Genomic DNA, 26,640 nt, shown 5'->3' with positions numbered 1-26,640 from the left:
TGCGCGGACAAAAGCCGCTGTCTGTCGGCATCTCTTCCGGCAGACAGTGGCTTTTGGCCATCCATGGAAGTTCAGGTGTGCCTGCGCTGACTGTCCTCTGGGAATGACAGCTTGGCACGCGTGACAGGCTGCAGCCTTCTTACTCTTGTAGAAGAGGCAAACTAATATTGTTTATGCCGTTTGCTTTGATTGAATAATTGATTGAATAGTGTTGATTATCGTGTATTAATCTAATTATAGTAAACTAATACTGTTATACTAAAAAAGATAAAGAATCAAGGGAAAAGAGACCTTACAGTACAATAATGTTTCAAGTTTACACATACAAATAAATTACACAATAATCAACAAACTTTATTTAGAACACACAATCAATAATTCCATCAAAGCAAACGGCATAAACAATGTTAGTTTGCCTCTTCTACAAAAATAAAAGTTACTGTCGCATGTGCCAAGCTGTCATTCTCTTGTATTATTTCCCACCACGGAGTAAAAGTAACCTTGCGGCAGACTATCCAGCATGTATCCTCCACCTCGGAGGAAAGTCTGGTGCTGCGGCCGGCAGTGTCGGTAGGCCAATCAGAGGCAGGCGGGGCGTTACCATGTCTATGCTCGGACGTAGAAAAGATTCACGCATCTCCAATGGGAGGAGGAAGTCAAGCGGAAGTGCTGAAGGCATGCTGCGTCGCTGCCACTCAATTGGACTACTGGCCAATCACAGCACGTCTTTTCCGGGATTTCCGTTTAATGCAAGTGCCGCTGGGAAAGAGGGAGTCACATCTCTAATTGGCCTACCGAACGTCCCCTTCTGTTACGTACCCGCGGAAGCTTCCGCTATGCTTCCGCTATGCTTCCGCTTTGCTTCCTCGGGAAAGCTTGCCTCCATGTTGCCTTCCCTCGAGATACAGAGTACGCCCCAGAGCCGGAAGAGGCGTCTACGTTTATATGTCTATGGTTTCCGTGAGCTGATGGCATTTCTCGAATCATCTTGGCTGGCGTCAACTTTGTGCACACTATGCGCAAGCAGCTCACTACTGGCCAATCACAGCAGGGCTGCAGTGGGATCCATAATAATGCCACGCCGAGTTATAAATAAGATGCCGACGAGAGACATGCCGTGTGCACAGAGATACACACTAGAGACATGCAGTGTGCACAGAGATACACACTGAGAGACATGCAGTGTGCACAGAGATACACACTGAGAGACATGCAGTGTGCACAGAGATACACACTAGAGACATGCAGTGTGCACAGAGATACACACTGTGATACACACATAGACATGCAGTGTGCACAGAGATACACACTGTGATACACACATAGACATGCAGTGTGCACAGAGATACACACTGAGATACACACAGAGACATGCAGTGTGCACAGAGATACACACTAGAGACATGCAGTGTGCACAGAGATACACACAGAGACATGCAGTGTGCACAGAGATACACACTGTGATAGACACAGAGACATGCAGTGTGCACAGAGATACACACTGAGATACACACAGAGACATGCAGTGTGCACAGAGATACACACAGAGATACACACAGAGACATGCAGTGTGCACAGAGATACACACAGAGATACACACAGAGACATGCAGTGTGCACAGAGATACACACTGTGATAGACACAGAGACATGCAGTGTGCACAGAGATACACACTGAGATACACACAGAGACATGCAGTGTGCACAGAGATACACACTGAGATACACACAGAGACATGCAGTGTGCACAGAGATACACACTGTGATACACAGAGACATGCAGTGTGCACAGAGATACACACTGAGATACACACAGAGACATGCAGTGTGCACAGAGATACACACTGAGATACACACAGAGACATGCAGTGTGCACAGAGATACACACTGAGATACACACAGAGACATGCAGTGTGCACAGAGATACACACTGAGAGACATGCAGTGTGCACAGAGATACACACTGAGAGACATGCAGTGTGCACAGAGATACACTCTGAGATACACACAGAGACATGCAGTGTGCACAGAGATACACACTCGTACAGTGTTCTAGAGACACTCGTACAGAGACATGCAGTGTGCACAGAGATACACACTCGTACAGAGAGACATGCAGTGTGCACAGAGATACACACTCGTACAGTGTTCTTAGAGACATGCAGTGTGCACAGAGATATACACTCGTACAGTGTTCTTTTGATGTTTTTTATCAACTTCTATTATTTGAGTAGGGGTGAGCAAATCGAAATCGCCTTTTTTTCCACATCCCTAATAAATAACTGCATAAAGTTTGAAATAGATTTCTAGCACAAAATATGTGGAAGTAGTTAGATTCCGATATATTATTTAGAAGAATAAAGAAATACTGTAAATATATAATATAATAAGAGAACTAGTGTATGCTCGTTGGAGCGAGCCCACATTGGCCAGACTGTTGCTTCCCACAATTTTCAAATGTTTCCGGTCATACAGTCTGGAGCACGGAAGCTCTGACCATGAGCATTGAGCAAGCAATAAAGTCTCCTCCGCACTTCTGTTTTGTATTTACAGTTGCACAAATTTACATTATCACACTTCTCATTACGGCCAATCACAATTTGCGTCCTCACCTTCGTCATCAATGTTTGTGTTACGCAATGTTTGTGTTTACACTATATGACGTAAAATTTGACATAATTTAACTACGACGTAAAATTTACACTATGACATAAAATTCTCCATTCATTGTCAATGGGAATTTAATGTTAGTGTCCACACTAAAAGCTGGACATAGGAGGGGTGAGCGCCCCTCAAAAAGAATATATATAGCCCTTGAACACAGGGGCGGCGGTGGCTCAGGGGTAGAGTGCCTGGATGGTAACCGCAAGGTTGCCAGTTCGAACCCGGGCTCCCCCAGAGTTACTGTCGAAGTGTCCTTGAGCAAGACACTGAACCCCTAATTGCTCCCGATGTGCTAGTTGGTGCCTTGCATGGTTTCCGCTGCCATCGGTGTATGAATGTGTGTGTGAATGGGTGAATGTAATGCACAATCTCTGTAAAGCACCTTGGATAAAGGCGCTATATAAATGCACCATTTACCATTTACCATTTAGGATGGATGACAAATGTAACCAACCAATCAGACAGAGCAAATTCAACAGATTAGAACACCCAGTCTCGACTGCTTCAGCTAGGGTTAGTAATCAAATAAAATTGAACGATATAGGTATAGAGATGGGGGGGGGGGGGGGGATTAAGCGATTCTCTCTACCGTCTTTCTGTTAGGGGGTATCCCTGTCGAGCAATGCTGAAAAGGCACTCACCTCAAGCCACTGGAGGAGGAGTGGGTTCAAAGAGTCGAGGGAGAAACAGAAGGAGGGGGAGAGTTATGCGAGAGACGACTAGACGGTAGAGATGGGAGTCTCATTATTCGCATCTTACTCTATGCACTGCAAGCCTCTCTCCCGGCCCTATAATTTCTTTCTCCCCCTCCCTTTCCCTCACTGAGACTCAAGCTGAATACATAAACCCACGCCCGGCTAAGCCACTCTCCCCCCAGTCTCTGAATGTTTCTCTGCTATCTCATGTACTACACGTGCGCTCACACACAGAGTGGATGACAAAGGGGGCAGACAGAAAATAAACACAGAGTAGAAAGGGGTTGAAAAACAAATAGACATCGACAGAAAGAGAGAATGATAAAGAGAAGAGGTGTAAGGGGATAAGGGGACGAGGAGGAGCGCCGTCGATTGTGGTGAGGGCTCTTCTATATAAAGAACTAGGGGACACGTCCCGCAGTAATCAATCCTATTATTATTACCCGCCATTCCCTGCAGCATGCTAACCGGACAAGCCATTATGTCTCAGAGGTCACGCCCAGGGCCTTCGCTCCTCCCTGCGTACACCATCGTTCCTGGCCTAATGGCCTGCTCCTTCCACGCTGAAATTAACCTTTTTTATTGGCCACCTGCCAGCATGCTGGAGACGCATTACTGGCTTGGTGTGTCTGTGTGTCAATATGGGTGTATGACACGGCACACGCCCACGTGTGTGTGTGTGTGTGTGTGTGTGTGTGTGTGTAGAATGGTTTTCTCTTGCTTCTAAGTCAGAATTGATTGAATCCAACATCCCGTAGGCAGGTCCGATTGGTTGCGAGGCTGTTTGAGAGCTCATTTCAGCACAACAACCACATGAGTCCTGTCTGCATTAAACATGAATCAGGTTTCTCTGACAGGCATTGATGGAGAGCCAGGCACGACTGTGTACCAACATGGTCCACTTGAATCAACTTCAAAGACAGACACACACACACACACACACACACACACACACACACACACACACACACACACACACACACACACACACACACACACACACACACACACACACACACACACACACACACACACACACACACACACACACACACACACACACACACACACACACACGATATGCTCTGGTTGGCTGTGATATTGATGTGTTAAAATGACCTTAAGGTCAGAGGATTTCCCATGGTGATCATGAGGTCAGCCCATGTATGGGCCCAAGGATGGGCTGAGGCAGCGGAGCACACAATTATCTACTATTACAACCATCAATAAACTAAGCACTAATTGAATGTGTGCAGGCGGGAAATACCTAGAACGTTGTTCAATTAATATGAAAAAGGGTCAACCTATTAAGCTCTTATACAATTAAAACACATACCGTGGCTTTGTAGTGTCCGCTAGTAAAACCATGGAGGACATTTAAACTGCTGCCTTGAAACAAACTCCCCCATGTCAAATGCAAACCAGAGATATGTACAGTATAACAATGTGCAGTGATGAGTACTATTCCTGCCTCTCTAAGAGGAAAGAAGGACCTTGTCAAGCTCTTGATTGGCAATAATGTATGCTCTTTTTCTCAGAATGAAAAAGATAGACAAGAAACACACTAAACACACTATGAATCCAAAAATCACACCTTTGTGACGTGAACTATACTGTAATTGTTATACAGACACTCGTGCTGAAAAAGACTGGTGTTACATTAAAACTCAGCTTTCTCAAACTCAACACTGTGCACAATGTGAAGCTCAAAAGTGCCACTTTCTCACCTGTTGGCACCCTAAACAGAAAGACAGACAGACAGACATAGGGACACACAAAGCTACATGATGACGGTGTGCCCACCGCTCAAAAAGAAGTAAAACTTCGTACAGCCACTATCTGAGAAGCAGAGGCTTCTACTTGACTAGGCTATTGTCAAAGCGCTCTCTCTCTCTCTCTCTCTCTCTCTGTACCTGGCAGGGCAGTGCAGAGTGGAAAGCACACAGAATGCTGCTGTTCCAATGCCTGCAAATTGAATTTAGTGGTGTGACTCGACTTCAAACTCCTAATAATCCCACACCACTTGCTGCTCCCATAGCAGAACAAGGTCACATTGTACTGTAGGCCTGGCAAAAACAGACCTCTTTGGCCAAAATGCATGGACAGTGGAAGGTATGGCGTATTGCTACTTTACATCAATCTTTCTACATTTTCATTAAAGCATCATATCATGTTTGGGATTTTCCTCACATGGTTTCCCAGGTTGAAATGTGCCAAGATACCAAACTTTCCAAGTGGTAAGGGACAGTTTATGACCAATTCAGGCTTAATATCTTTCGCAGCTCTTACCTGCTACAGAGAGGCGTGCTGTCCGGCTAGAGATGGATCCCAAGTTGTCAATAGTGGCGACGCACTGATAGGTGCCCTCATCGGGCTTGTTGTGCTTGGAGTGCACAACCTGTGTGATGAGCAGCGAGCCATCGGGTAAGACTCGCCGCCTCTCATCCGAGACCAAGCTCATAAATGTGCCGTCTTTCTTCCACTCCACTCGTGCCGGCAGGGCCTCGTCACTGTGTGCTGAGCAGTTGAGCAATGCGGGGGCGCCTCGCACTGCCAGAGTGTCCCGCGGCTCCACTGTGAACCAGAACGGGCTGAAGGGTTGCGCCGTCGTAACTAGAGGGAGAGAGAGATGAGAGAATTAGGTGAGTTGGCATCATGCCCATATAGGATTGTAATGTTTTCATTGTTGAGTAGGATGTAGCATAGGATTAGTTGCTTTTGTATTTCCAGTCATTTCAACTTTGTTTTATTTGCAGTATCCTATCAGATAAATAACAGCCACAATGACAAGGACCACACAGGTTTTGGCATCCTGTCCTATATTAAGATTAGCTAATGTGGAGGGTCGAACGGCGGACCTCTGATATCACTTTGACTCAGACATAATAAACAAACCCGATACGCCCATATATAGACAGGAACACGGTTGTCACGTCACTCTGACTCAGACATGACATTATACAAAGAGGAGAATATAGGCAGGAACACGGCCACGTCACTAGGACTCAGACATAACCATAAACAAACCCGGTACACCCATATATAGACCGGTTGTCCATGGCCAAATTCGACCGCTAAGCAGTATATGGGACTGATCAACTTCACTCGATGGAGTGGAGTGCCTGCCACCGAGTCGCTTGGATATGCGGTTGTCCAGAATCGCCGATTCGAACGATATGTCCATATACTGTATAGGCAATGGCATATATGGATATCCAGTTGTTCAGAACGGCCGATTGAACTGATATGCATGGGGGGTGAGCGTTTTTGGGATGAGCCTTCTGGTTACCTATGACTCAAGACATATTGGTCGGATCAGCGATGAGACATACTGTAGGTGTGAGGGCTGCAAAGCGGCCCAAACTATGACCTCTATCTAGTATATTAAAATTGGCTATTGGAAAGCCATTGGCAGAGGCTACTCCTCACTGACTCAGACATAACCATAAACAAGCCCAATACACCCATTTATAGGCATAGAGATTTGATTGTCCAGAACGACGGAGATTATAGGGCAGTGACTTTTGAAGATCACTAGCCTAGAAACATTACTTTTGAATCAACACTAGTCAAGAATTGACCCTCGTTATAAAAACTGAACCAATATGATGCAACAGTAATTTATTTAAGTCACTGACTGTGTAACTTTTACAACAAAGCAAAGCAACATGAAGGAAACACTGCTCTGTCTGTGCAGGCAGTTGTGAATGAATGAATGCACTGCACTGCACGCTGGTGGAGTGAACAGTGGACTGTCTGGACAAATCAGGTGCCTCTGCCTTTCAACCAACTGAGACACAGGGCTGACAAAACGCTATGTTGCATCGTTAATTAACGAGACGATTAAATAAAACATCATTACAAAAGACCAGTACCACAGGAAAGTGAAATCAGATGTTTTCATTTTTAATGCATACATTTTACTGGCTGAGTGGGCAAGTGGAACGTGTGTTCTGCTGGCCCGGAGTGTTTAAACAGTACTTTGTGGGTCAGTGGGCCATAATGTCTAACCCTAGAACTACAAATTCTCCAAAAGCTCCCTTCATCACCCCAAAAATTCCAAAAGAGATCACAACCAAACCAACCAATAAACAACTGGAGTTCATGACTAGGGATGGACAAGGACTTTGACCTATATTATTCAATATAGGTCAAAGTCCTTGTCCAATATAGGTAGCAGACATACAAGCTCACGAGCTTGTATGTCTGCTATTTTTGAAAAATCGAAGAACCACGGACATAGAAACATAGCTTTTTCAGAAAACTGTCAGGATGTCCAAGACATTTTTAGAATCGGATCTCAGATCAAAAAGGGTTAACAGGACGGAGATCTCCGTCTGGGGCCCTTAAACTTTTAACAGCCTATACGGTATGTTGGGTCTTGTAAAAATAGAACAGAGATGACGTTTGACGAGTCGATTCGCCTTGATAAAATGTGTTGCTAGTCGACTATTGATTGAAACTGAGAATGTCCATTCCTGGTCCTGACAAATTTAACCCACTCCGAGTCAGAGAGAGACTCATTAAAACTTAAATCTCTCCCTCTCACCCCCCCCCCCTCTCTCTCTCTCTCTCCCCCCCCCCCCCTCTCTCTCTCTCTCTCTTTCTCTCTCTGTCTCTCTCTCTGAGTAGTGCACATTGAAGTGAATATTATCTCCAGTTTTATTATAAGAAAACAGTGAAGCATTTAATACTTTGGTGGCCATTTTGCAAATGTAAATGGCAAATCTCACTGACAAGGATAGTGCACAAGTCTTTGAGTAAGTGCAATTGCTTTGCATTTGTCCTCATCCATTATTCAACTGCTCCCACCCTAAGAGTCACATTGTGGTATTGTTTAGATAAATAACACCAATTATCAGTTCCGCCGGGAAAGGGAGAGCTAGTGAAATAATTAAGGGGGTCTGAAGGTATTTTAATAATGCATCGAATAGAGTAAAATAAGTGGCTGAATGTTAAATGTAGTTTAAAATATGCCTGCTATGTTCCAAGGAAATGGCACACCTCAAGGGAAAGGGAGAACTAAAAGGAAGAAAAGGAAAAGAGATAGAAGGGGGGAGTATGTGTAGAGAGATAGAGGAGGGGGACGAGATAGACGAGGGGAAGAGAGAGAGAGAGAGAGAGAGAGAGAGAGAGAGAGAGAGAGAGAGAGAGAGAGAGAGAGAGAGAGAGAGAGAGAGAGAGAGAGAGAGAGAGAGAGAGAGAGCAAGCAAGAGAGGCTACATCTACGGTTGAGATATTTAACTTCTTTTATCTATCGCGAGGTACCAAATCCCTAGTGTAAGATCTAAAGAAAGCGATAATGTAATGCATGGTACATACATGCTGTATATTGAAGGGAGGTAATGTAATGCATGGTATGCCGTATATTAGAGAGGTATGTAGAACGTATATTGCAGTGCAGTCACAATCTCGTTACTCCTTCCTCACTGCAGTGGATGAACCTGGAAATGCCAACAATTACAAATTAGGGCTTAATTGAATCACTGAACTACATAAATATTTGCTCCATCCAGGGCCAGAAATAGAAAATAGTTCCAACTAAACTGCCTCTAAACCGATATCTCAAGCTGAAGAGCTGCTATATGTCCAAAAATACATAAGGCTAGATTGAGTTTAAGAACTACCCTCAATCTGTCTGGCCCACTGCTGGACCTTGGCACCTCTGTGCCCGTCTACAGCAACCAGGTCAGACCAATTAGCAACTCTGAGTCCTAGAAGCCAATTGCTACTTTTGGCCGTTACCACAGATCTCATCATGTCCCAGTAGGACCAATATGGTTGGCAACTTTCACAGCTCTAACATACTGTAGTTTAACCAAGATTACTGTAAGAAATGTGCAGCTGCAAGCGAAGCGAAGCAAAACAAAACAAACAATGAAACGTGCTGGGTCTGCTGACAAAGACATCATTGTAAATGATCAAGTTCAATAAGGAAGATCTCTCTACAACACTTTTCCATCTCTATTGCTGGGAATGCTTCACAAACATCCTTTCGTTCACGGCTTGAAATGTGAGCACTTCTAGCCAATCTGCAGTCAGCCAATCAGGCTCAACCCCGACAGTCTCAACCCACCTCCATCCCCGACCCCACCAAGTCTTAACCCACCTCCATCCCCGACGGACGGAAGGAGGTTCATCTGCACTGCCACCACCAGCGTCTAGACCCCAGGATCAGATTCAGATATAATAATTATCTTTTTTTATTATAAAAGTCTACATAAAGTGCTATCTAAGACTTCTAAGTTACATAAGTTGAGCCTTGCATATGCCTGTAAGATCGTCCCGGGCTAGGGCAAGTGCTACGGGCCATGATGGAGTCTGAAGAGGTGGGTTTTCAGACTACGGCGGAAATCAAACCCAGAACTCGCTGTCAGGCTTCCTCAGAGCGTGTAGTGTTATGTCAAGTGGTAGCCTATATAGGCCTCAAGCTTCTTTTCCAAACAACATATCCTGTTTATTTACATTTCAATTCATGCTCCCCTTATTTTTAGCAATCCTATAACCACTAGGCCCACCCCCACTTAAATATATAAAGCTTCTGTGGTGCATACAAAGTTTGGCATTGATCAGTCCTCTAGACAGACAAAGAGACAGACAGGCAGACACAAGTGAATGTCAATGACATTCACCTTGTCTATATTTCATTGAACACAGCAGTTGCGCATCGGTTAGCAGGCAAGCCTCACTCTGCGATTGGCTCACTGCCACGCACACGCGGGCACACACACACCCCACACACACACACACACACACAGACACACACACACACATACATATCCTATTGCAAAGCCACACCATAAAAACAACAACCCTAAAGGCAGAAAGTGATGTGGAAATCAAACAATTCAGTCAGCAAGCAGGAAAAATAATAAAAGATTTCTTATTATCAGGTGTTACTCTTCTTCCAACACTCAGTGCCAAGAATGTGGTTTTAAATGTAGGTCAAACTGTTACGCAAGTGATTGATTTCAGGAAATCAATAATAATAATGCTGCCAAGTGTATGTATTAGGTAGACTGTGGCAGAACACCAGTACAACAGATGGAGAGAGACCAGCATGGAGCAGTGGCAGGAGGGATTAGTTAGTCCTGCAGACCAGCGGAGGCACCATAATCATCTCTGCTTTACGTCGTTGTTGGAACCGCATCTAGGTGTGTGTTGTGTGTGTGGGTGTGTGTGTGTGTGTGTGTGTGTGTCGTGTGTGCGTGCGTGTGTGTGTATGTGTGTTTGTTTTTTGTTTTGTTTTTTTGGCCCAAATCTGCCACAATTAAAGCCACAAGGGCATCTTCGGCCATTCTCCATCTGAGAAGGAGGCTGTGTGGGCTTGCAGGTTCAGCCAGATAATCTGCCGTTAACAGATTTTCACCCAAGTAGGAGCAGTGAAGCAGCACCGAGCCTCAACTATTCAATAGTTCAAAATGGTTTGTTAGGGCAGACACTACATCGCCTCAGTAGGGAGACTGACTGGGAGTAGCAGGATAAGGGCGGTGGTAGGGTGAGGTGTTGACCCTCCTCACTATAGCTAAGGTGAGAGACAGAATCTTTATAGGATCTTTCTAAATAAAGCACTACTCACCACTAGTTGTACAGCATTGTATACAAACACAGGGTACCCACACGCAAATGTACTGTAACACCTACCCACACATCAGACAAAGCCACTTCATAATGCTCTATTAAGCTTAAGCTATGACCCTGGCAGCAATCACAGACCCATCTCACATGTGATGACAAGTATCAGTCTCATAAACATAATTAGCTGTTAAGCATGTGTAGTATTTTCAAAGCAATGCCATCTTCATTGAGATGATGCAAACTAAATGAATGTATCTTGATGATAAAAAAAAATGTTTGCGTGTTGTATAGCCATGAGTGTTGTATAGCCATTAAGCTTCCTTTCCAAACAACCTATCCTGATTACCGATATTTATATTTAAATTCATGCTCCCTTATTTGATTTTATATGATGTATGACTCCAAATTTGGCCATTGTTTCAGCCAGAAACGAGAGACCCATTTCCTTCCATTATTATAAGTTAAATATTTCAAATAACACATATATTTCAAAATGCCAACTGGAAGTGTACACAAGAAATGTCAAGCAGTTTTAGCTCTGGACACACAGATACACAGACAGACACACATTGATGCCCTCTTCTAGATGGCTTTGCTCTAAGTCGGGGGTTCTCAACGTTTTTGTCTGCAAAAATAACCTTAATAATAGAGACACCTCTGTGTATGTGACACATATATTATTTTAGTAAGAATTTTCAGAAAACCTTAGGTTCAGTCCTACAAATACAATCTAACGATTATATTATTATACAGCAGTGAGCTTCTGTGGTATTCTAAAGCTTAACTTCCAGCCTGTAGTAGCATATACTAGCAAAGGTCCCTACCTGTGACATCTGATGATTAAGAGCAAACACTGATTGTCTACCATAAGATACAGGCTTAAAATGTGTGTTCAAATTAATAGACCTTTTAAACTACGGGAACGGGGAAGACCATATGATGGGAGAGTGCAATACTGTAATACTTGAACCTCTTGATATATTTGCACAGTGTGGGTAGGATAATTATTTTTTGTACTATGAACTGTATGTATGTATGTATGTATGTATGTATGTATGTATGTATGTATACGCTGTCTCTTGGTGCCCAAGACAAATTTCTCAAAACATTTTTTCTGTTTGTTAAAACAGTGAAAGCAGATTTAAATGAGGAAGGGGAACAAACATGAACAAGAAACATTTTAGTTTTTCACTCCACTCATCAATATGGATGGATGTCTTGCACAACTTACTAGGCAAGACAAAGTATAGCTCACTAAAGTTACGCATGCTTGCACACAAACAAATGCCATATGCTAATAGCAGGCCTTTATTGGTACTGAAATAGTGCTGGTTTTCATTTCACAGCTGCAGAGTTAAAGAGAGAGGTGCCTCTGGGTAGAGCAAACTGGTGTCAGAAACCACATTATAGTGACGGAAGTCTAATCTATTTGGGCCTAGTGGTGTGGGAGCCGCCGTTTGTTTTGAAAAATAGGAACCACAGCACTGGGGCGAGTAGTGAAAATGGGGGAGCAGGGAGCAAGGTGCTAGAAAATGAGGTTGTCTGCTTGATAAGTATGGGCTGTTACCCCTGTCCCAAATCCACTTTGCTGAGCAGTCAAAAAGGGTTTGAGAGCACAGCGTATGGTGCTGCCCCGATATGGTCCCTACCTTGCCCTCTTTCCACCCAACTGTCTGCAAGGACTGACTGAGACAAAATACACTGCGGGATGAGTGTGCTACTACACACTCAACGTCAATAAGAGTAAGGAGATAATAGAGTATGGAAAGCCTGCAAGTAAGCATCTACGGTGTCATAGTGGAGATGATCAGGTCAGGGACCTCAAGTTCATTGGCATACACATCGCAGAATCACAACCTACTTTATATTTTGCACACTTTTTTATATTGTTATTTTGTTAACATTTTCTTTTATAATTATCTTTATCAACTGCAATTCATGGAAGCTTGTACAGAAAATAATTTCACCCACTCCACTTTACACATAACTAGAAGTTGAAGTACAGTATGAAAGGTAATTCAACAGCAGAAATTCGGTTTCCATTTCTGTCTGTCAAAGTAGTTTTTCTTTAAAGGTGCAGATTGATTTGACAAGTCTAGACGAAAATAGTCCCTGGAGAAAAAAATGATTTACGAATTAAATTAAAATAAGCATGGCTTCTTGACTCCAACATAATTGTCAGCCGGAGAAGTGTAGAATTTCAATAAGTTTGTATCAACCACTTAAACCCCAGCATCCATATTGTGGGGAAAGCTTTCACAGACAATAGCAGATCGACAAGCTCACAACACATGAGGCGTTGTGAGCTTGTCAAACTGCTATTTTCTGTAAGATTGTCATTATTCCAAAATATAAGGGTATGTAAATGTATGCTTTGTAAAATGTAAAGTACACCATGAAGTCATAGTCAATGGGCCAAACATCGACTATGAAAAAAAAGGAAAGGAAATCGGTAGAAGGGAGGGTGGGTGCTATAGTGGGGTCTCCCCATCAGACAAAGACCCCCCTATTCTCCCCTTTCTCCAACAGAATTCCACCTCCCCCACTGACCCACAGTCTGAGAGAAGCCATGTTGACCAGACCTTTTACTAAGCCACTCTTGAGACTGAGTCAACCACTGTTAAAAAACAGCCCTGATTTAAACAACAGAGGCCTTATTTGGCTCAGACTAGTAGGGAAAGATATACTGAACTGTTAATGACTGTTAATATACTTGACAAGCATTTACAGCCATTAGAATTCAGAATTAGGCACACTGTAGATCACTGTTTGCTAAAGGAAATTACATTGTGACAGTCTTAGCATTGCTTGTCATTTGTGTTCCTTTCTCGTCAAGGAGAAAGAAAAAAGAAGCAGCCTAACCGTGTGCAGGTTCAGCTAGCTTAAGGCCATGGAAATAGAGAAGTATATGTGCTCTACAGAACAGCAAGTTGGGACACAGGTGGAAGAATGGTTGGTGCACCAACCATACTGTGTAGGGTTGCAACGTCTCTGCTTTCATTCCATCTGGATTAGATGGACCATCTTTCCCCTCTCTAACCTTCAACTCTCCTATCTAAAGAGAAAAAGGGTCAAATGTAAGAAGAAATAATCAATCGATGGGGGCATTTATCTCGTATTTGTTCCATACAATGCCACAGTGGGAATGGTATCCATGGCAATAAACATTATCTGGCCCTGAGCAAAGTAGGTGGCTGTGAACACACAGAGCAGAGCCAGGACCAATCTATACTATTGCATACGTTCTTTCTTCTCTTGAGTTGCTCTCTATGCCACACCATGTCAGTCTCTTTGGAGGAGGCTGATGGAAGTCTCTCCTTCCCTGCCATATTTTTTTTCCCTCCTTGATTTCTGGGCACCTCCACTCTGTCTGTATCTCTGTCTATCTCCCTCTGCAGGTTCCCCTTCATCTTTCTATCTCTCCCACTCCTTTCAAAAGCCACCTGCCACCAGGAAACACATTGGGAGAAATTACAGTGATCTGGACAAACTGCAGCAGTCTTGCTTTATTAAAGATGGCCATGAAAACCTATGAATATTTTTCTACTGAAAAGACCAAATGCACAGTACAGAAGCCAAGGATTTTCATTTAGGGTCGCTGAGAGTTCCAGCATTAACATGTTAAAAATGCTTGGCACTGAAAACATGATTAATCCTCTAACCTTAGAGGTGTAGACCAAAGCTATTGCACAACACTAAATGTTCATCACATTTTCTCCCCTCCTTATCTGTAGCCTTTCCCAAGAACTACATTGTGCCCACTCCACTCACATTTCCCTTTTCACGCCTATGTGGATGGCTAGAACGGTGTTGACATGACCCGTTGATTGTAGAATTCGCGGCATTCCTTCTTAATGGTTGATGAAATGAGCAGTTAAATCCATACAAAATGCTGCACAAAATGATTGGTATGCCCAGCGTACACTGGCTACACTGTGCTGGCACACACTCAACTGGCAGATTAAAGGAGGAAAGGATCCAATTTTCTCAGCTCTCCGTTCTCTGTCATCCTGTCTGCTTACAGCCATAAAGAACCTCTGGAGCCCCAGAGAAAACATGACAGGGTCACAAGTGGGGGTTAGGTCACCGCGACTACATCAGCTTCCCCTGTGCTGAAAACTGCCAAAAACTGTCATTCTAATGAACTCTTTAATCAGATGAAGAAATAGATCCGTTTCAAATGAGTTGCAGTTTAATAGGATTAGGAACTGCTTTGAGTGCAAGAGTCTGAAATAAATATATATATCACATTTAAAATGTCCCTCTGTCAGAGCAAACCAGTGAGGGTATATTCTATTGTGTTTATTCGATTGTATCTGTCTTATTGTATGTTATATGACTAGAAATAGCAATACAAGGAGGGAAAAGCTTGTGTACAATGTGCACTGATCCTGGTCTACTTCATGATTTCTCGACAGACAGTAGTCAATATCGGCATGCAGCAGCAACAGAAGTAATTAATGTGTAACCCCCCTCCCCTTCATTTCCTGTTTTGCCCCAAGGATTCCCAGCAAGATCCAAGACCACCATGGAGCTAGCGATCGCATATAGTACAACTCAACAGGGTTCCACTTTAAAAAACGCTCAGGACAGCACAGTTTGCACAGCACACCAGAAACTTTGCATCTGGCACAGAAAATCAGCAGGGAAGAAAATGTTGAAAACTTGTTTAGCCTGTAGCTAAATGGCATCCGTGGCTCAACAGTTACCATAATGTCGTACTGAAACCAATTCTCCCAATGAGGCGATAGGGGAAAGACAAACCACACATTTTAAATGAAATTATTATCAGTCAGGGTCACAGTAAGGCTGCTATGACAACCCAGAGCACATTCCTATTAATGCAGGGGAAAGGAGCTGCCCTCTGGCTACATGGAGAAGCTCACCAGGAGCAAATAAATTAAATGAGGGTCAGCCCACCAATATGAGTGATATGGCCTTGCTGGCGAGCAAATGGCGTTAGTGTCCTTAAGCATGGCCGTGTGTGCTTGCCTGCTTGGACTGCAAGATCGATGTCGACAGTGGACAGAGAAACTGCATGGGTGTGAAATGAAAGAACAAGACAGAAAGCAACAAAGAGATACACAGACATGAATCTGGAGGAGCTAGAAGAGACAGAACACTGATTACAACATAATATGTTAGCATGAAAAGGTGAAACAGAGCGAACATGCTCTGGTCCTGGAAGGATGAGGTGGAACCGCCTCTCCTTGATAGAACATCCCTGACCCTGGGGTCATTGTCCTTCATCTCGTGCTGCAAAAAACTCTGACAGGAATATTTCTCTCACCTCAGCTAGATGTGGAAATTAAGCAACAGTGATTGAGGTTCACGTTCATACTTATTACTCCATGAAGAGTCCCTGCGGGCTACAGACCACAACGGCAGAGCACATGGTGGGGAACTGGTTTGAAAGCTTGTCCGAGGGTACAGTGTGAGTTAATGTCAGTGATAGCTGCCTCACAATCCTACATAAAAAAATAAAACCTAATAAGGAAACCTTTATCCGCCAGTCACACAGACAGAGTCCGTCTGTTCCACATGCTTCTCCTCAGTGGGTTGAGCAATTGATCTCAACCTGCACACGGGCATTGCTCATTAGCATATACACACAGTGACAAAGCCTGTTTTTCACTTTATTATAATTTTTTGTGTAAACACCGGAGATTAGGATTTCGGGCTATGGGATCTGTTCATCCCTGCAGGCTATGGGAGCTCTAGCGGCTGCCTACACTAACTTGGCTTACACACACACACAAACGCACAGAAACAATGGCAGAACATACAGATCCTGCAAACTAATAAAGGACTTATAAAGGCCACACACACTGGGTTTTAAAGGCGTAGTGAAATGAGAAATACGTTTTTCACACTTTTAGACCACATCCGTGGTCATCACATGGGCATACCTAACAACTCATTTTTGTGTGTTTTTATATCAAAAATATCCATAAAAATATAGTTTTAATTACTTCCTGAAAACGAAAACGTGCTGCGATGTGTAGAGATACACATCGATAAAAGCCAATAAAAATGAAGATCACCAGTTTGTTTCCCATGCTTCTTGTCCTCCTCCACACAGCTGGTTTTGATTAAAGAACTACTCCGTTTTTAATCTCATTCAAGATGACATCCAGACAGTGTATTACTTGTTTTAAACTAATCATTACGCTTAAATATGTATATAGGTTGTGTATAGGTTAGAAATAATCCGCTGATTTGTCCTCATGTCTCCCTGTGACTTTGTTTACAAACGAAATTCACGTGCAGAAAGTCACATACTTTGAGACCCCATAGCCTGGAGGGACGCGACGCTCTGATTGGTTCAGAAACTTCAGAACCAGCTAAAACTTCAAAATAAAATGTCCACCATTTCTGTTGCCCTACACCTTTAAGAGCGGGAGGGAACTTCGGAAATCATCTCCATAGCACTAGCTTGCACATTGACACGTGCACTGTTCGAATCCACATTGTGTTAGATCTGTGCTTTGTGGCCGTATTACGTCACTGACTTTACCTCTGCGTTTTCAACCCAGCTTTGTGAGAGTTCGACTACTGGCCAATCACAGAGGGGTTTTCCTAGAACTGCAGGTGAGATCCATAATAACGCGCCACCCCGTTTCAACCCAGCTTTTGCAGTTTCCCTTTCCATGATAAAATGGACCGATTACAGAGCACCCACACAACCTGCCCAGTATGGACAAAACACGGTCAGTGGCCAAAGACAAATTGCCTTTGTTCAAAATGTATGGTTTGTGTGTGTGTGTGTGTGTGTGTGTGTGTGTGTGTGTGTGTGTGTCTCAATCAGAACGCACTGCCTGCCACATAGACGTGTGTCGTTAGACATGAGCGCGCCGCATGTGCGCAAGCTTATTCTGCATAAAAACTGAAAGCCTGGGAAAACGCATTGGAAAATCTGGCATAGGAAGCCCACTTCGTGGTATTTGGCTAACCAATAACAGTGCAGAGGCGCGTCGCTCCAAATTTGTTCTCCGTTGTTTTCTACCGGGGAGGGGAGGGTAGGGGAGGGGGACGGGGGCTCAGATCTGTGAACCAATAGGATCCACCACTTTTTTCATGCCGGCAATCCGCCCCTCTAGACCAGGAATCACACAGGCTGGGCCAGACGAGAAACACAGCTGAAGATGTGAAAAGATAAAAAAGGGGTCCAAGGCACTCTGTTCCAGTAAAGTGAAAAAGCCTTTATTTTATGGCATGGCAAAGATCATTAAAAATGGACCAACGCGTTTTGGCTACAAGCCTTCGTCAGGGTCCCATGTTTGAACCCTCGCCAACGAGCACCTGTTTTCAGTTCACAACTACAAAGGGCCGCGCTTCTTTCCTCTATTCAACAGATGAAGATGTGATTAGAATCAGTGTAGATGTCCTCCTATCACCAAAACGATGACAACTAACTAATGACAATGTTATTTCATATTATCAAAGACACATTTTCTCAATGTATCACACACACAATTCATAATTTACCCTCAAGATGTTCATTTATAGATGACATTCAGGTCTGTTGTCTGACAAATGGATAAGAGGCCACACCATCTTTTCTAAAATAAAATGTTACATAGTTTTAAGTATAAAGACGCAATCAGTTAGGGGGGGTTATGAGTAGCAGGGGGTAGCAGAAACCAGAGTGCGAACGAGTTTGCTTCCCAAATACACTAATACATAAATAAAGGGGTTGCTTCAGGCACTGAAAGGAGCACAGTGGGGGGCATGCAAGGGTAGCATCCCCGCCTGATTAGTGCAATGATGTTTCTGAACCAGACCCCTATCGCTGCCTCGCCCGCTCAGCGTGAAACCTCCTCACATACGACGCCCCCTGCTCCGCCAAGCTGTCGGCAGGGCCCACCATTCAGATGTCCGGATCTCTTCTACCATCGGCTTACGATAGGCTGACTGCTATACAGTATTCATAATATTTTATTTGATTTCCATTAGCAGTCAGTTGCTGGGGGAAAGCAATATATATATATATCCATCAAAAATATACAGCATTAATTAAATCAATTAGCAAGTAGAGATAACACTAATTACCTTTGTGTGTTGGGGGAAATTAAAAGTTGAAATGACTAGTAATTATGCTTCCTTTTTGTTATGTTTTGCAACCATGACATTTTTGTAACTTTGGCCCCGAGGGGATAAACTATCAGATACAGCAACAAAGTCAGTCTTCACTGGTCCAGGGAGACTCAAGAGGTTCACATGCTGGGCAGATTGAGTAGAGTTCCTCCTCTCCCCTGAACAACAATAGATGAGATAGTCATCTGAGAAAAGAAAGCTCATTCATCTTGTCCCTTTTCCACCCTCTAATGCTAAAGAAAATCATGTGGCTGTAATCAGATATCCAATGGATTTTTTAATGAAACACAATATTGCAATCTCTTGCCCTTGTTCCTCTCTCTCACTCCCTCCTCCTTCTCTCTCTCCATACCGCCCTCCCTTTTTCTCTCTCCCCCCGCCCTCCCTTTCTCTCTTTCCCAAATAATCCAGTAGGCTATGCTCTGCAAAGTCAACCACCCAGCAATTTGTCAGCATCTGATTTCAAAGCCTGGGCCTCTGCCAATTTTGTTCCTCAATGCTATCATTTTCTGTATTTTTGTGTGCCTTTTCTCATATCAGACGAATGGACAGGGTTGCTGGGATTCCTTGCAAAAAAGGGCAGTAGCAGCCACTCCAGTGTTTAATATGAAGAGGTATCATATCAGTTTAACGCAGTGTTTTGGATAGGTCTGACTCCTCCTGGCATAGGTCGATTCCAGTAATTTATTTAACCCATTCAGGAACCCCTTTTGGTGTTTGAAGCATTATGTTATACTTTAGCTTTTGAAAAATAGCAGATCTACAAGCTCATAACGTTGCGGCACCGAGTGCGGCGCTACAAGCTTGTAGATCTGCTATTTTTGAAAAATCTTGAAAATGTGGCACAAATCTTTTTTCAAATCATTTTTATTAATCATTTTTGATTTTACATTGAGGGCACCCCACCCAATAATTCAGAAATTATTTCCAGTGACAAGGGCTAATAATAATAAAAATCACACCCGTGTAAAGTGAGGGGCGCTAATATTATATTAACTATCTCTACGGCTAGCTGTTAGCATAAACCCCAGTTCCCAGTGCCAGCATACGCGTTCACTTTAAAAGTCGGAGTTTGCCCGCCAACCCCCACACACTCGCTACATACACTCGCTAAACATGATCACCTAATCATCACATGATTAGGTGATGTAATGGTGATGTAAAACAAACGTGCCAACACAAACATTAAACGCCATTAACAATAAAGAGACAATATGACATAATGAGGCACATTATGACGTACATTTTCCCTTCATTGTCAATGGCGTTTACCAAAAAACATTGAACTAAAGACAAACATTAAACCTGTGTATAGGAGGGGCTGGCGCCCCTCAAAAATGAAAAACATGTTGAACTCTCCCAGTTATGCCTCCTGTCCCTTATCTCTCCCCTGCTTTTTACAGGGATAACCCTCCCCCCACCCTCCCACAACCCCACCCACCCGTTGGTTCCATTATAGTTGCAACAAAAAGGACATTTCACAAATTAAAACGACATAAGAACCTGGGCTGTGTGCATGGCTAACAAGTAAAAATGAATTAAAAATAAACAATTATAATTGTGCTTTGCCTTTTGGCCCCATTTGTTCTTGCAATTGATCATTCTAACCATAAAACATTGAGCATATCTTTATTCCTTCAGAGCGAACATTTTTTAACTCAAATAGTTGCTTCTGGGGGGTCCCTGGAACAACATTTTCAGACGGGGGTCGGCGGCCAATTACATATAAGTTCTGGGGTCCTTGACATGAAATAGTTTGAGAACCACTGACATAGAAACATTTTTCAGAAAACTGTCATGATTTAGAAGACATTTTGTAGAATCTGTTCTCAATGGGTTAAATATAAACCAAGACCAACATCCAAAGTGATCCCAAAACTTCCCCTTGTTAAGATATACAGCAATATAGAAATTCGGACAAGCATTTCTGTTATTTGCCTTGCAAATGCTGAACCCAAAACACAGTTTAGTAGATAAATACACACCAGTGAGTGCATAAATACTTCGCCGTCCAGCGAATAAAACATGCAATCTCCCTCTCAACATAAATAATAGTACATAGAATGAGTATCACAAAGACTAAAAACTATATCACAGTTTAATTTTGTATTGGTGTGGAGCTTCACAGAAACTTGGTCAGACTGCCGATGAAAGCTGCTGCTCCATGTTCAGAGTGATTTTGAAGCAACTATTAACACTGAATCACCACACAAATCAAAGGCTTCAAGAAAGCACTGGGGGGGAAACTTGATTACTATTCCTGGAAACCGGATTCTACCCTTCCAAAAACCTTAAAATAACTCTGGTCAAAATACCCAGAGTAGCTTCCAGAGAAGGGGGTGGGGTGGGGGGCTATATAAAGACAAAGTAGTAATAATGGCAGGTCCAAGTGTGATTACAGGGACGTAAGCCCTCTAGTCTCAGTAAAACAGCAACTGTACTGCTTTTTTCCATTTACAACAATTCTCATCTACAAGCGCACAACGCAACGTGTTGTGAGCTTGTAGATCTGCTATTTTTGGCGAATGTTCCCCCCAGAATTGGCATGCTCGGTTTCGTAGTCAAGTGAATTGGTGCTATGAACACACTTTGGGCCATATGAGGCATAATGGCGGTCTGTTGGATATTACTGCATGGCACACTGACAAGCTCCTTTTGAGGGTATGAAAGCACCCTCCAATAAAAAATAAAAATCAGCAGCAGCATCATTAGCAGGGAGCTATTTCCACTGATGCTATCTCTCCCAGTCTTTCAGTTACTGACTCTCATAGAAATGTTTTATAGTATTATACATATTATAGTGTTGCTGCTCTGTTCAAGCAGGAGTCTTCCACAAGTCTCTAAATAGGGTGCAACAACAACAAAAGAACTCATAGGATGTTGTTGGGTGAACGCAAGTGAAGAGTGGCACAAATATCACCCATAATCACAGGGCTCCAATTGCCGCACACCCACACAAAAGCCTGTGTTCTTGGTCACAGAGACTGGGTTTTGACAGAAATATGCACATTTAACCAGCACTGGCTAAATCCTGGCCCACAATGCAATGCAGGCCTTCCTTTCTTGTTTTTCCCCACCCAACAGGGGCTAAACACTCATTACTGAGTGGGCTTATCTCTGCTCTCAGTCCTGTCAGCCCAGAGAGAAGAGCTCTGCCCAGGCTTTTGTGGATGCTAATGTGGATCATATTGCAGGTGAGAAGGAGAAGCAGTGATGTGGCAACAGAGTAATGGGGCCTTTTTTTGTTGTGCAGTCAGGCCAGGGACTCACAGAAAAAAAAACATCCAGTAGTACAGGACAAGGTGAATGTCATTCACTGTCTGTCTGTGTGTGTGTGTGTGTGTGTGTGTGTGTGTGTGTGTGTGTGTGTGTGTGTGTGTGTGTGTGTGTGTGTGTGTGTGTGTGTGTGTGTGTGTGTGTGTGTGTGTGTGTGTGCGTGCGCGTGTGTGCGTCAACACAGCAGACAAAAACAATATAATATGTAATTTGTTCATGCACATAATTACACAGCTATGTGGCATTTATTAGCTTAGATCGCTTAGATCAGCCCATCTCAACTGGGATCGTGGGCCGCAGAGCACCACACAGTGAGCCGTGTAGGAACTGCCCAATCTATTATACAATTGCGAACTTGAAAAAGTCAGTCAGAGGGGGGAGAGGAGAGCCATAGTATTGTCTATATGCCAAATTGTCTGTGGATAACATGATTGGCTGAATTTCTGGCCCGTGATGGACTGTGATTGCCTGAATTCCGGGCCTGTGTGAGGGAGGCTGAGCTTTGCATAAGGTTTGTGCCACATGCGTCAATATAGTGGCAGAGAGAGAGAGGTAGGGAGAGAGAGAAGAGGGGGGAGAGGGAGAGAGAGACAGAGAGATGCGTAGCGTAGATTTGCAGACCTAGGTTGCTAGATGTGAGGGCCGCATACTATGCATAGCAGCCTGAACCTCTAGTAGTTTACAAGAGCGAAAATATTTCCTTGTCAAACACAGAAATTAGGCATAGAGATCTCCATTTCAGCCCGGAGGGCTAGTATAGGGTCGGGCAAACAATTTATACTTATTGATTGGATGATTGTCAGGTCAAAACAAAGTAGTCCTAGTACTAGTAATACAAGAGCAAGCACTTTGGGTACACAGACAAACTATTACTCCAAATCACTATGCCGAGCAGGATGAGAAGTAGCTCACAACCACCCCAAAATATGCCAAATATTTTGCCATAGGCCACTCCCATTACAACCCCCTTGTTAGGCCATAATGAACACACACACCTTACCTTCCTAGAACCTTTTAGCCTCCTAGGACAAAAATGTAGCCACTAGAGGGTGGGTTAGGAATATTAGACCAATTCAGTGGGAAAAAAATGCAATGGCCCAATATCGATTGTTATTGTTTCCAATAAATCTATCAACACATCTGCCAAATTGGGCGCTTGTTCCATCCATAGACTGTAAAAAATAGACCACAAAATGAACGATAGATTAGATAAGCCGCTCCACTAATAGTGACCCCCTACTGGTTGGTCAGGGGATCTGTTCAGCTAAGGGGGGGGGGGGGGGGGGGGGTATAGCTTGTTACTCTGCATGAATTATGCCCTCCAAGTGAAATTCCTCACTGTCTGGTGAAAGGAAGTATCTGGCAACTCCTCGTGCATTGAAGGACGCATGCGATTGTTTATACACTCCCCAGGGAAACATTAGGGGGTAGCAGCGACAGAGGCCGTGTAGTAGGCTACAGTTCATTGTTTAAGGAGAATTGGCAGAACGACTTAATTGGGGAGAGAGCCAAAAGCACAATAAGTAGAATGGTAATCTCAAATAAAACCATCAAAGCTGCACGGACCCTTGGGTGTGTTGAAAAAACAAATGAATATTTCCCAAGGAACTGAAACAGACATCAAGCACAACAGAAAGCCGCCAACAATGCAATCCAAAGCTGCTCTATAAGCGAGTTACCTGGAGACTGCGTATGCAGTGTTGGGACGTAACGCGTTAGAACTACAAGTTACAACATGTTACTGTAACATGTTACTGTAACGTGTTACTGTAACACTGTTATTTTCGGCAATAACTAGTACTGTAACGCATTATTTACTGTATTCAATTCAGTAACTCGGTTACCGTTACTACATGATGATGAGAGACGTGTGTGGTGGCACCCGGCGGAGACGAGCTGTGGGTGTGTTTGTGTTGACTGTCATGGCGGCGGCGGCGCCCACATCGTGTTTCTCCAAATGGATATATTCTCACTGCTTCACCTTTGTCGAGCACAAAGAAAAGAACGTTTCAATGTAAGTTGTGTGCAGACCCAGTCTCATCCAACGGCAGTCCACCTCCTCCCCTGGCACGGCAAATGGGACGGTAAACTTTTGTCTGCATGCGTGCGCGTGTTTGTTTGTGTCAGTCGCGCGGCAAGCGCATGTGATTGCGTCCGTGATGCGCGTGAATCTGTGCGCGTGCATCTGTTCGCGCGGGTGAGAGAGAGAGAGAGACAACCACAGGGAGAGGCTGCACGTGTGTGTGTAATAATCAAACCTATTAATGAATTCAGTAAGAGAGCAGCTATCTGCACACGATTGTGACGCTATTGCTGCAGGTTGAACTACTGTATGCAGTTCACCTAGGTAGGATATAGTACAATGGATGCTACAATGGCCTGGGAGTGAGAGCCCTTTTTTATTTTTTATAAAGTAAATAAAAGGTTACTTTTCACAGTAATGCATTACTTTTTGGTGTAAGTAATCAGTAAAGTAACGGAGTTACTTTTTAAATTAACACGTCTCCCGTTACACTAGGTGGGATTGTGAGGCCAGTGCCAGTTAAATGCACGAAATACCAAAGTAGAAGAAGAGATCCTGGGCAACCAGGAAGTGCAGCCCCCCACCACACTACAGTGTGCCTTCACTTTAAGCTGCGGTGGACCCGCAATGGAGTTGTTTTGGTCCGCACGATGTTAGGAATGGAATTACTCGATTAAATGAAATTAAAGAAATACGAGTTCCCTCGTCTTGGCAAAGGCGGGTTGTGGAGAGAAGAACGAGGTCCCCCGTTCTAGGCATAGGCCTACTTTGCGTTAAGTAACTAGTAGTAACTGTAACTAGTTCAGAATCAGAATCAGAAGACTTTATTGCCATGACATGTAAACATGTTAGGAATTTGGTTTGGTGGACAGCAGAGTGTAGTTACAACATTAGGACAAGTGCAAAACAGGACAAGACAGTGCAAAGAATAGTGAATAAAATAAAGTGCAGAGAGTTCAAGTGATCAGTTCAGAGCACAAGTCAGTCCATTCCACTCTGAGTGGGGGTGGAGGGAGGATAAAGGGGGGTCAGGGGGGGGGGACCAGCAGCATTGAGGAGCCGGATAGCCGTGGGGTAAAGGCTGTTTGAATGCCGGGCCTTCATAGTCTTTAGGGACTGGTTTTCAGTAACTCGCACAACATTGTGCGTATGTGACATGTAGCAAGAAAGCATTTATAATCGCAGACGATCTAATTTTCATCTTGTCTAGTGCCAAGATTTATTGGGGGAAAATCCTGTCCGCCATTGAATGAAGATTGTTGATGAAGTGATGACATTTGAAAGTCAACTTCTGAAGAGAATAAAAGCAATCTCACATTTTGCCACTGTTCTAGTTTAATCACTGCAGCTGCAGCTTCCCCTGACCCTTAACTTACTATAAAAAGGCAATGATGCTGATAGTTTCTTTTGTCTAGTGTGGTTACAATTACCATTACATATTCATGTACTGTATGCTGAAAATGTAACTTCAACTTATTGAAATTTAATCTAAAATGTAAATACAAAACATATATACGAATCAAATGGCACATCACATCATCATGACATACTGTAGGCCTACCATGATACCAACATTCAAATAAAAACTAAATCATGTCTGTTGGGCGGCACCAGTAGCACCAACATGAATTAAATAGCTTGTTCAATGATTCTACAGTGTCATTTTGCACCTAGCCATAGCTAGGCTGGCAAATTATTAACTTGCCGTCAAAGAATACTGTAGCAAGTGTGTGTGTGTGTGTGTGTGTGTGTGTGTGTGTGTGTGTGTGTGTGTGTGTGTGTGTGTGTGTGTGTGTGTGTGTGTATGCATACACATGCATGCCTGTCCAAAAGAAGCAGAGGGAAAGACAGTTATACCATGAAAGGGAATCTCACCACCACTCCTCCACTCCACTCCCTTCTGTATCTGCCCTCCATCTAACTGCGTTTTCTCACAACAAAAACACAGGAAGCAGAGACCAGCAGCACTTGACACAGACGTGTCCTACGGCAGATTGGATCAGAGCGGGCTAAAATTCCCTCTTATCTACAGACGAAGGTGTGTAAACAGTTGGCCACTGAATGGATGCATGATTGTGTGTTTGTCTATGTTAACTTTACAGCAGCAGGGAGTAAAGATGCTAGCAGAGTAATCTCTATCTATCCTACTGGCCCAAGTTACTTCAACTTATTAAATTGTATTACCATTTACCACCAATAAAGGTTGGATTACGTTTCACCACTATTGGCTCAACTGAAGAGGGCAAATCTCCTTACTGGCCTGCATATTAAGCTCACTTATCAATCTCATGACTGAGTGAGGCAAATA

General features: G+C 43.5%; 1 protein-coding gene across 4 annotated transcripts in view; it reads right to left on the bottom strand.

The window, feature by feature from the left end:
* Positions 1 to 26,640, bottom strand: part of neo1a (neogenin 1a) — a 200,514-nt gene that overhangs the window by 123,187 nt on the left and 50,687 nt on the right. For all 4 annotated transcript variants that reach the window (XM_079496866.1, XM_079496868.1, XM_079496867.1 and 1 more), the window contains exon 2: positions 5,648 to 5,971. In XM_079496866.1, coding sequence (XP_079352992.1) covers positions 5,648 to 5,971 — 324 coding nt within the window. The remainder of the gene's footprint in view (positions 1 to 5,647; positions 5,972 to 26,640) is intronic.

This window comes from Electrona antarctica (assembly GCF_951216825.1).
Source record: "Electrona antarctica genome assembly, chromosome: 3".
NCBI lineage: Eukaryota > Metazoa > Chordata > Actinopteri > Myctophiformes > Myctophidae > Electrona > Electrona antarctica.
The sequence above is the reverse complement of the archived record's forward strand: the minus strand, read 5'-3'. Positions and strand labels throughout refer to the sequence as shown.